We start from the raw sequence: 12,348 nt of genomic DNA on the forward strand, positions 1-12,348 counted from the left end.
CCTCCTGCAATCTTAGTATGTTTATATTATCTTCCTTCCTTTTTTCTTTATTGTTCTCATCAGAGATCAGATTTTGTTTTAATTAGCCTTTTCAGATAAACAAGTCTCAGCTTTATTTGAACTCCATTGTAAGTTTTTTGATGTTTAATTTCTGCTTCTCATTATTCTACCTTTATTGCTTTAAAAATCAGTTTTGCTTTTTTTATTCTCTTGTGTTTTAAACTTCTCTACTTGAAGGTTTAGGTCATTTTCTAGTATGACATTTGATGTTAAAATTTCCCTATGTATGCCAGGTGTGGTGGCTCCCGCCTGTGATCCCAGTACTTTGGGAAGCTGAGGCAGGAGAATTTCTTGAGACCAGGAGTTTGAGACTAGCCTGGGCAACAGAATGGGACCCTGACTCTACAAAAAATAAAAAAATTAGCTGGGTATGGTGGCATGGGCCTGTGGTCCCAGATGCTGAGGTGGCAGGATCGCTCTAGCCTGGGAGGTTGAGGCTGTGGTGAGCTGTGATTGCACCATTGCACTCCAGCCTGGGCAACAGAGTGAGACTCTGTCTCCCAATAAAATAAAATTTTCCTATGTATTATTTTAGCTGCTCTCAGAATTTTAATATATAATACTTTATTTTTGTTTTATTTAGTTATTTTCTAGTTTGCGTTATGATTAATTTCGTCCTTTAGCTCTTGGGTTATTTAGTACTGTGTTTTTAAATTTCTGAACAGATGGGTGTTTTGTCTTTTATAAAAATTGGTTTTCAACTTAACTACAGTAGGTCAGGTTGTGTAGTTTGTGTGATACTAATTCACTGATATTTTAAAGATTTTTTTGGCCTAGTTAAGTGTTGATTTTTTATACATTTCATATTTGCTTGGTAAGAATGTATGATTACAATGTGTCAATATATCCATTAAATCATGCTTATTGTTACTCATATCTCCTATATTTGAGGGATGAATGTTGAAATCTCCCTTTATTTTGTTGAACATGTGATTTCTCCTTATAATTCTGCCTATGTTTGCTTTATATATTTGGAGGGTAGTTTTTGAAATGTATACAAGCTTAAGATTTTTATATCACCCTAATAATTGAACCTTTTATTATTTTCTGGTGATTTTCTATTGTCTTTAGTAGTGATTTTTGTTGTAAAGTGTAATTTGTCTAATATTGATAGACCTATATCAGCTTCCTTTTAGTTAGTATTTATTTCTTTCTTCATACTTTTACTTTGAATGTTTTTATGTTAGATGTATCTCTTGTAAGCACGATGGCTGGATTTTTCGAAATCCACTCTGTCCACCTTTACTTTTAACTGATAAACTTAGTTCTTTTATGGTTATTTTGGTTATTCATATAATTGATCTTGTTTCTTACAATTATTCATATAATTGATCTTGTCTCATTCTGTGCTTTTTGTTTATCTCACATTTTCTGTGATTGTTCTTCTAATATAGAAAATGATGTAGTTGGATTTTTTTTCCTGTCATGCCTTATTTAAAATTTTTAAAATTGTTTCCAAATTTTTTAATAAATTTTTTTCTTCTCTACTAATTTGGAAATCATATACACTATTTTTGTTCTTTTAGTGGTTACCTTACAAGTTTTATCATGCAGACTTTAAATCTAAAGTCAAACCATTTTCTTGGCTTTCCTCCTCACACATACGAAGACTTTAAAACATTTTAATTCTGACACTTGCCTCCCTCTCAGTTTACATGCTCTCATTGTCCAGAATATACAAGTAGTGTTTGTTTTCACTTATTCATCTAGTTATTGCTTTCTGCTTCATTTTTTTCTTGCATCATATACCTTTCATCTGGGAATTTCCTTCTGCCTGATGTTCATCTTTGAGAATTTTCTTTACAGTAAGGGTCTGCTTGGTGTCAAATTCTTTTTTTAAAATCTGCAGATCTTTTTATTGCCCTCATTCTTGTAAGATTCTTTTGCTGCATATGTATATTCTATACTGACAGTTATTTTCTGTTGTTGAAGATAATACTTAACTCCCTTCTGACTTACATTATTATTGTTGTTAAGTCAGCTGTCATTCTAATAGTTTCTTTGTAGATAACTAGTTTTAAAATGATTTTTTAAAATTTCTGGTTGCTTTTAATATCATCTCTTTGTCTTTGGTGAATGACAATTTCAGTACTATGTTTCTAGTTATGGATTTCTTATTTTTTATCTTGTTTGGCATTTGTTGGCTTCTGAAATTAAGGGATTGGTATTTTTCATCAGTTCTGGAAAATTCTCAGCATTTTTCTTTACATTGCTTCCGTCCCATGCATTCTCTTCTCTTTCCGGGACTTAGATTAGATGTATACTAGAACTTTTGGCTCTGGTTCCTATGACTCTTAACCTCTCTTTCATATTTTCTATCTCTTTGCTTCTCTGTGATCTGAAACCAGACAAGATTGAGGTAGGTAAATATGAAAGCCAGATTTCCCAACTGGCAAATGCATATATTATCCCTGGGATCCAGACACAAAGCCTTGAATTCAACCCAAGACAGGAGAGTTGCAATTGAGATGTTTTCATAACATCTGGCCTCCTGGCAGATATAAACCTAGATGCTGTGTGAAAGTACTCCCGAGTTGAAGGCCTCAGAATTCTCATGTATTAAGTTCAACCAAATATGAGCTTATAATAAAAAACATTTTTTAAAAAGCCACCATGAGTGAAAACACAAACAACAAACTTCATATTTTAACCTCTAGAAACTTCAAATACTAGAATTTTCTTTCTTTCTTTGAACTTAAAGTGTATAATTTAAGAAATCCTTAATAAAATGAAAATTAGGATCGATTCATATATATTGTGGTCACAATAAAGCAGCTTTGATATTCTTATCTATTAGAAATATATTGTTGTTTTTCTGGACATATGTTCTGATTTTTAAAAATTTAATTATCAATATTCCTTCAACCCTTTTCTCCCCTGGAATTTTCAGGCGTAACATTCACGGGGTAAGCAAAGAAAAAATAACAAGAATGTTGGAACATTATCAACGTTTTGTTTCAGTGCCAATAATTATGAGTTCTTCGGTTCCAGAGAAAATTGAACGTATTGAGTTGTGTGCATATTCTTGTGAGGATAGAAGCACTAGGTAAGTTAAAATGCCTTATGTACGAAATTCAATTTGAAATATAATTTTTAAAAAGTATAATTTTGGAGCGTGTGGAATCATTGCGGATAAACTTTAAAAATAAGGTGGACTTGGCCAGGTGTGGTGGCTCACACCTGTAATCCCGGCAGTTTGGGAGGCTGAGGCAGGTGGATCACCTGAGGTCAGGAGTTCGAGACGAGCCTGACCAGCATGGAGAAACCCCATCTCTACCAAAAGTACAAAATTAGCTGGGCTGGTGGTGCACGCCTGTAATCTCAGCTGCTTGAGAGGCTGAGGTAGGAGAATCACTTGAACCCGGGATGCGGAGGTTGCAGTTAGCCGAGATTGCACCATTGCATTCCACCCTGGGCAACAAGAGCGAAACTCCATCTCAAAAAAAAAAAAAAAAGGTGGACTTTTGTTATTTATAAGGGTTTACTTATAGTCTTACCTGGGGTGGGATGTATGTAGTTAGCAAGAGAAGTACAAGTTCATATGGGAGATGACATGACAGTTCTTTTGTTGTCCTAGAGTTTTGCGAGTCCATGATTATGCTGTGAATTCTCCTGCCAGTTTTATGTGACGCTCGCTGCTAAACCAGTATTTCCCTTATCTTCTTGCTGTTATTATTTTGTATCCACTCAAATCACTTCTTAATTTCCTTAAGTTTTAATGAAAATACTCTTTCAAGCTAGTGTTATAAAAATTATTAACGGTACACTTTTACCAAGTAATACAAGTCGTGGCCTTCTGACAGTTTGCAATCCGAGGTAGCACTGATTCTGTTTAGCAGTGAGGACACATATACAATTGAATAAATAAAAACAGCATTAATTGACCGAGTAAAGAAGAAACCAGATATATGTAGAGGGCTGAATTATTCATATGTTATGATGGTAAGGGATAGAGAGGCTCTGTTAAAAAGGAGTTGGGAATGGGGAAGACAAAATTTATAAATGCTTTTTTGAATTGAGAAACAGTGTTGCAAAGTGGTTAAGATCATGAACTCTTGAGCTATATTTCCTGGGTTCAAAAATCCCAAAGCTTTGTAATCTTTGGCAAGTTACAAAATCTTTCTGTACTTCAGTTCTTCATTTCTAAAATGCCAGTAATACTCTGCTCGTAAAAATCTTATAAGGATTATGAATTAGTACATGCAAGGGACTTAGAGTTGTATCATCATCTAACACATAGAAAACTCAGTGTTAGGTATGAGTTCACTTAGGAAGGCATCCTGTGAGAGTTGGGACTTCGAGCACTGCTGAAGTTTAAAAAAAAAAAGGAAAATGTGTTGACAAATTTAATCGGGAAAAATTAACTGACATCGAGAGTAAAATGATTTGCACAAGTGCTCTGCGTCTGAAATTAACATTAAGTATGGCTTTAAAAAATCTTACCAAATGACATTTCAAATGAAAGCTCTTTTTCTCTCATTTCTCTTAATTGGGCAAATAGCATTGGTTGGCCCTTTGTGACCTTGTAAGTGAAGTTTCCTCTATCAAATGACAGGTACACAGCATAGAGGCAGACCTATTTTACCTATGCTTAGCTATGTAAAACTAAAGTCAGAAAGAAGCCAGGAAAGTGGTGTCCTCTCCTGGGAACAAATTCAGAGCTTTAACTTTAATGCATAATTAACACCTAAACTGAAAATCTCGTATGTACTATTCAATTCAAAAAAAAGTTTGAGTGCTTCATATATGCCAAGCATCATGCTAGGTAATGGGGTTACAACAAAGTAATGTGTTCATAGTGATCAAAGATCACTATGATCAAAATTAGCTTTTATAATTTTAATGTAGTTTATTTATAAAATTTTCAGAATAACTGTTAAGTGCCCTGTCAATTAATGCTTCTTTAAATCATAGTATTGATGGCAGCGTTAAGAGACTTTCTCATGATACTCTTTAAAATAATCTTACAGCCCAAGAGACAATGAAGATACTATCTCTGAAAAAGAAGAAAATGTTTTATCTTCTTCTTTGAAGCATCTAGATTTCATTGAAGAGAAGAATCTTGATGTAACCAAAGAAACAGTGTTGCCCGAGAATGTTACGTATCTCTCTAATGCAGATTTAAACAAAAGAAGAAAAGAAATAAGTGATATGAATCCTAGCATTCAAAGTGCTTTAATTCTGGAAACTCCACACATATATTTTTCTGACTCTGAAAACAAACTACAAGTAACAGACAAAAGTGAAGAAGAGCAAATAGAAATGGTGGCTGTAAAAGGGTATAGTAAAACTGACACAGATAGTTCTATGGAGAGAGTATCACCTAGTACTTGGTATAGTGAAAATAATCAAGAAGACTGTGATCTTGCAAATACTGAACCACTTCAAAATGAAAAACCCTCACCTGGTGAAATAGTGGAAGAAAGAGCAACAGTAAAGAAAAAAGCCTTTGGGAAGCAAAAAAGCAAATCAACTTTGGAAAAGTTCCCAAGACATGAGCTGTCAAATTTTGTTGGTGACTGGCCAGTTGATAAGACTATTGGTCAGAGGACAAAAAGGAATAGAAAAACGGAAAAAACTTCATCTGTGCAAAATGACAAAAAGTATAATTACCCTCAGTCACACAAAGTATTAGTTAACAGTTTATCTGTGAATATAGATTGTGTCCAGCAACGAGGATCTCCACATGAAAGTGTAGAGGATGGCAGAAAGTCACAGTGTGATGATGCTTCAGAGCCACTCAGTAGCTATAAATATGATGCTTATAAAAATATTGAAAAAAACTCATTCAACATTGTGGGTGACTGGCCTTCATCTGATTCTTTAGCTCAGAGGGAACACAGATCAAGAATGCCAAAGACTGGTTTCAGTGAGCCCAACCTAGAAATTGGAACAAATGGCAAAATGAATGAAATATCATTATCTACAGCACATGAGGCCTGTTGGGGCACAAGTCCTCAAAAACTAAAGACATTGAATAGCTCCAATTTAGGAAGTTCTGAAACGCTACCCAGTGAAATGACCTGTGAGAGTCAGACTTGTCTAAGTACAAAGAGTCATGGGCAACACACATCATTGCCTCTTACTTTTACCAATAGTGCACCAACTATTTCTGGAGTAGTGGAACCAGAAACGTTAGCTGAATGTCAAGAGCATATGCCTAAGAGAGACCCTGGAAAAGAAGTGGGCATGTGTACCCAGACTGAACCACAGGATTTTGCTCTTTTATGGAAAATAGAAAAGAATAAAATTAGCATTTCAGATTCTATCAAAGTGTTAACAGGAAGATTAGATGGATTTAAGCCAAAAGTTTTCAGTATTAACACAAAATCAGATGTTCAAGAAGCAATTCCATATAGAGTAATGTATGATAAAAGCACGTTTGTTGAAGAAAGTGAGCTTACCAGTGCAGATGAATCTGAAAATCTTAACATTCTTTGTAAACTGTTTGGATCCTTTTCGTTAGAAGCCCTGAAAGACTTATATGAGAGGTGTAATAAAGATATTATTTGGGCCACAAGTCTTTTGTTGGATTCTGAAACTAAGTTATGTGAGGATGCAGAGTTTGAGAATTTCCAAAAATCGTGCGATAGATCACAAATTGGGCCTTTTTCTCTGGGGTTGAATTTGAAAGAAATTATTAGCCAAAGAGGAACTTTAGAGAATTCTAATTCTCCTGTGCCAGAGTTTAGCCATGGGATTGGTATTAGTAATGCTAACTCACAGTCTGCTTGTGATGCAGAAAGAGGAAACTCAGAGCAGACGGAAATGAGAGCTGTTACTCCTGAAAACCATGAATCAATGACAAGTATATTTCCCAGTGCTGCTGTGAGTCTAAAGAATAATGATGACGTACCTCCTAACAGCCAGGCAGAACTTTTATATAGCAGTAAGCAGTCCTTTCCAGGTATTCCAAAAGCTACTACTACAGATATGAGTGAAACAGAAAAAAACCTAGTAGTCACAGAGGCTGGAGACAACATACATTCTCCTTCACATTTTTCTGATATTTTTAACTTTGTATCTAGTACTTCAAATCTTGAATTCAATGAAGAAATTTATTTTGCTGACTCTCTTGAAATAAAGAGAAATGAAAAATTTCCAAAGGATTATGTGAAATTTTCAGATGCGGAAGAATTTATGAATGAAGATGAGAAGGAAATGGAGGAAATCCTAATGGCAGGAAGTAGTTTATCAGCTGGAGTTAGCGAGGAAGATAATACCGAGATATTGAATCCCACTCCAGCGATGGCCAAATCTCTGACCATAGACTGTCTGGAATTGGCATTACCGCCTGAATTGGCTTTTCAGCTTAATGAATTATTTGGTCCTGTTGGTATTGATTCAGGTGAGGAAAAAGTAAATGACCATGTGTGTGTCTTTGTGTGACTAGACTATAGAAGGTTCTATTTTTTTTTCCCCCTGAGGCAGAGTCTCGCTCTGTTGCCCAGGCTAGAGTGCAGTGCCTCAGTCTCGGCTCACTGCAACCTCCACCTCCCAGGCTCAAATGATTCTCCTGCCTCAACCTCCAGAGTAGCTGGGATTATAGGAATGTACCACCATACCTGGCTAGAGAGTTCTATTTTGATTGTGAAATTGTTTTCTATGTTAACTGAAATGCAAAAGTAACTTTATGTTGTTTAACTTCACATAGTGCCTTATTTTTGACACATTTCTGGAGAACTTTAAAAAATACAATTGGAATAAATAGATAATATTTATATGGAGTTTGTATTTATCCCATGCATAGTTTGAACGTTTTCTCTGGTATTTACTTCACACCTAATTGTATGGATGAACCTTTTAAAATCCTTTGGTGCTACTCCAGATACGTTTAAGACAAGATTAATTTTTTTAGAGCATATTTATTGAAAAGTCTTGATTAACAGAAATGAATAAAGTAAACATATTTAGACTCATGGAAAGGAATAACTTAAATAGATTTACTATGAAGCTTTGTATAACTGCAGTAGTCAAGAAATGTGAAGACAGTAACATAGCATATAACATAAATAAAAATACTCTAAGAGATTTAGTAAATAGAAGCATAAGTTAGGAATTAATAATACAAGTTAGTTTTATAATGCATGAGGTGGGTTAGTATGTTTTCTGCAAATATGTGATGACTAATGATTACATTTTTCCCTCCCCCTTCCCCCAAAAGGGTCTCTAACAGTTGAAGATTGTGTGGTTCATATAGATCTGAATCTGGCGAAAGTGATTCATGAGAAATGGAAAGAATCTGTAATGGTTGGTAGGCTTCTTTTTATAAAGAGCTCCTTTTTTGTCCATTTTGAACCTTTGAATTTCAGTAAAATCTACTACATAATATGAAGGAGTTCTGTTGAGTTTTGACTTTGAGTTGGATGAGTTCTGTTGAATTTTGACTTTGAGAGAGAATGAACTTGTACCACTTAACAGATCACTGTCTTTTTTTTTCTTTCTTTCTTTTCACTAGTTTAAGTATTTCCAGATGGCCCCAAATTATATAATTAGCGATGGAGCTCATCATGGTTGTTGATTTTTTTTTTTTTTCTTTTTTCTATTTTAGAGACAGTGTCTAACTCTGTTGCCCTGGTTGAGTGCAGTGGCACAGTCGTAGCTCACTGCAGCCTTGAACTACTGGGCACACGATCCTCCTGCCTTAGCCTCCAGAGTAGGTGGGACTAAACAGGTGCCTGCCACCACACCTAGGTAATTTTTTTTTTTTTTTAAATAGAGGCGAGGTCTCACTATGTTGCCCAGGTTGGTTTTGAATTCCTGGCTTTAAGTGATCCTCCTGCCTTGGCCTCCCAAAGTGTTGGGATTATAGGCATGAGCCACTGTGCCTGGCCTGTTTTTTTTTCCAAGAAAAAAAATTATAAACGGTGAGTTTTTCACTCTCGAAATTAAAGACTTCAATGCTGATTGGTTAAATTTCAAAGACAGTTTTTAATTTATTAAAAAATTTTTTTTCAGACCATTCTCCATAACAAGACTTTTTTTGAAAAAAAGTGCAGTTATTTTTACCATTCTGTAAGTGGAAAAATATGTAGCTGTAGTCATACTTCATAATTTTTATTATCTAACTTTATTGTTTTACTTAGATTTAGTAAGGATCGTTTACAGTTATACAAGGAGAAATGATTTCTAGAGAAAAATAATATAACCTTGTATCCTTGTTTATTAATGCACTCCTGGTTTGCCAATCTCTTGCCTGGCTTTTGTGTTTAGGAGCGACAAAGACAAGAAGAGGTGTCTTGTGGCAAGTTTATGCAAGGTAAAGCACATATTTTTATTTCTAGTGTCTTAATGTTGAAACTGGGTGTGTGTGTTTGAATTTTAACTCATTCTAAATTACTTCCACAAAATACAGTACCCACAAATTTTGATTTGCAAATAAAAGTTTTATTTATTTATTTAAAGATGGCGTCTTGCTCTGTCGCCCAGGCTAGAGTGCAATGGTGCCATCTTGCCTTACTGCAACCTCTGCCTCCTGGGTTCAAGCAATTCTCCTGCCTCAGCCTCCTGAGTAGCTGGGACTACAGGTGCACGCCACCACGCCTGGCTAATTTTTGTATTTTTAGTAGAGACAGGGTTTCACCATATTGGTCAGGCTGGTCTCGAACTCCTGACCGCAGATGATCCACCCACCTTGGCCTCCCAAAGTGCTGGGGTTACAGGCATGAGCCACCACGCCCAGCCAGTTCTTTAAAAATATTTAATACTTTATTGATATGAAATAAAACTTAAAAGGGAAAAAAGCCCCTATAATATATATTGAACTTTCATGAGTGCTGTGGAACACCTAGGGTATGCTCTCAAAGTATTTCCTGTTGAGGTTTTGCTCTGCATGAAAGAAAACTTTTGGTTTGAGAGCAATAAAGTGTTCATGTGTTTGATCAAGAACATCATTGAAATATTACTCGGTTATTCAAAGTTTTTGTTGATGTCAGTATTGTTAGATCACAAAACGCAGCCTGCTATTTTGGTACATCCTGCCAACTTGAAAATATTTGATTCCAGATGACTTTTCTTAGATAGTGTTGTCTTCAGTGACTGTTGCAGGGTGGCAGACCTGTTATTAAGCATCCTCCTTTTGTGCCTGAGTTCCTCCATATGCCTCTGTTGTCCACTCCACACTGGGACCAAGGCAAAGAGTTCCACCTTGAAGATTCTTAGGATCCACTTTGGTCCAGACCTGTGCTCATGTCATAGCCTCAAGAGCTACAGCTGATGTAGGGATAGAGGTGCCCAAAGGATGGTGTGCAAATGCCAGTATCTGTTGTTTCTTCACTCCCCAGGACAGCAGAGGAATATATCAGAATGTGTTGATATTCCTCTGAGAAGTTGAAATGTTACACATTAAATTCTGTTATTGTGAGCTTTATAGAATGTTCAGTTCCTTATTTTGAATATCATTTTGCCAATCTTTATTGTGTGCCTTCACTGAGTTACAGGTTTGCCAAAATAATCGATCTTCTTGGTCCTTAGAATGGGTGAGCAGAGCTGACTATAGCTGTTATGGTTGCTCACTTCCAGCTGGCTATAACTTCCTCTATTTACAGTGTCCTGTATACATGTCACCATATTTTGGGTTGATATGATATGAAAAAGAGTGGGAAGCATTGAGTCAGTTTAAAATTATACACAGACTGGCCGGGTGCAGTGGCTCACACCTGTAATCCCAGCACTTTGGGAGGCCAAGGCAGGCAGATCACCTGAGGTCACGAGTTCGAGGCCATCCTGGCCAACATGGTGAAACCCTGTCTCTACTAAAAATACAAAAATTAGCCGGGTGTGGTGGCAGGCGCCTGTAATCCCAGCTACTTGGGAGGCTGAAGCAGGAGAATTGCTTGAACCCAGGAGGCGGAGGTTGCAGTGAGCCGAGATCGCGCCATTGCACTCCAGCCTGGGTGACAGTGCAAGACTCTGTCTCAAAAAAAACAACAAAAAAAATTATACACAGATCATTACTCTTTTAAAATATTGCTACATTAACACATACCATTTCTTACTTGCAATGATGTGAAGATGTATTTTACAATTTCAGAGTTGTGTTATATTTACAAACTGAAAATTAAAAAACTGTTCCCTTGGTCTCTGAGGTGAATGTAACAGAGTGAATAATGTTTAATTTATACATTTATTGTTGAGAGTATGACAGTATTTATACTACTTTGTAGATCCTTCCTTGGTTGGACATACTGGGCTTGATAATCCTGAACAAAAATCATCTCAGAGAACAGGCAAAAAATTACTGAAGACCTTAGCAGCATCCGAAATGCTACCTTTATTGGATCATTGGAATACTCAAACTAAAAAAGTATCACTCAGAGAAATAATGTCAGAAGAAATTGCTTTACAGGAAAAACATAATTTGGTATGAATTAATATAAAAAGCTACTGTCTCTGATTCTGGTTTATTGTGTATGTTTACTTTGTGATTTTCAAAGTATTTTCTAGTCTGGAATCCATATTTAACTTGATTGAATTTAATGTTAAAATTGAAAAATATTTTAAGTATAATTTGAAGCTGGAGGTTTTTGCTTCAGGGAAATTAGTTGATACTCAGCTATAAGCCATCCATGTTATGTTTGTGTTGTTTTAGATTTAATTTTATAGGTGATTGAGCTGCATCTTCCTTTTTCTTTCTTTTTTTTTTGAGACGGAGTCTCGCTCTGTCGCCCAGGCTGGAGTGCAGTGGTGCAATCTCGGCTCACTGCAATCTCCGCCTCCCGGGTTCACGCCATTCTCCTGCCTCAGCCTCCCGAGTAGCTGGGACTACAGGTGCCCGCCACCTCACCCGGCTAGTTTTTTGTATTTTTAGTAGAGACGGGGTTTCACTGTGTTAGCCAGGATGGTCTCGATCTCCTGACCTTGTGTTCCGCCCGCTTCGGCCTCCCAAAATGCTGGGATTACAGGTGTGAGCCACCACGCCCGGCCTTTTTTTTTTTTTTTTTTTTTTTTGAGACATGGTCTTGGCTCTGTTGCCCACAATACTGGAAACCTTGACCTCCAGGGCTCAAGCAATCCTCCCACCTCAGCCTCCTGAGTAACAGGGACTGCCATGCCTGGGTTTTTTTTTTTTTTTTTTGGGAGATGGAGTTTCACTCTGTTGCACAGGTTGGAGTACAGTGGTGCAATCTTGGCTCACTGCAACCTCCATCTTTCGGGTTCAAGCGATTCTCCTGCTGCAGCCTCCCAAATAGCAGGGACTACAGGTGTGTGCCTGGCTAATTTTTAGTAATTTTAGTAGAGACGGTGTTTTACCATGTTGGCCAGGCTGGTCTCGAACTCCTGACCTCA

General features: G+C 36.5%; 1 protein-coding gene across 11 annotated transcripts in view; it reads left to right on the plus strand.

The window, feature by feature from the left end:
* N4BP2 (NEDD4 binding protein 2) overlaps window positions 1-12,348 on the plus strand; it is a 98,666-nt gene that overhangs the window by 57,251 nt on the left and 29,067 nt on the right. For all 11 annotated transcript variants that reach the window (XM_033214042.1, XM_033214036.1, XM_033214034.1 and 8 more), the window contains 5 exons: window positions 2,951-3,106; window positions 5,031-7,408; window positions 8,225-8,310; window positions 9,274-9,319; window positions 11,226-11,422. In XM_033214042.1, the coding sequence (XP_033069933.1) occupies window positions 2,951-3,106; window positions 5,031-7,408; window positions 8,225-8,310; window positions 9,274-9,319; window positions 11,226-11,422 (2,863 nt within the window). The remainder of the gene's footprint in view (window positions 1-2,950; window positions 3,107-5,030; window positions 7,409-8,224; window positions 8,311-9,273; window positions 9,320-11,225; window positions 11,423-12,348) is intronic.

The sequence above is a fragment of the Trachypithecus francoisi genome, unplaced genomic scaffold (genome assembly GCF_009764315.1).
Source record: "Trachypithecus francoisi isolate TF-2019V2 unplaced genomic scaffold, Tfra_2.0 Lachesis_group1, whole genome shotgun sequence".
In the NCBI taxonomy this organism is placed as follows: domain Eukaryota; kingdom Metazoa; phylum Chordata; class Mammalia; order Primates; family Cercopithecidae; genus Trachypithecus; species Trachypithecus francoisi.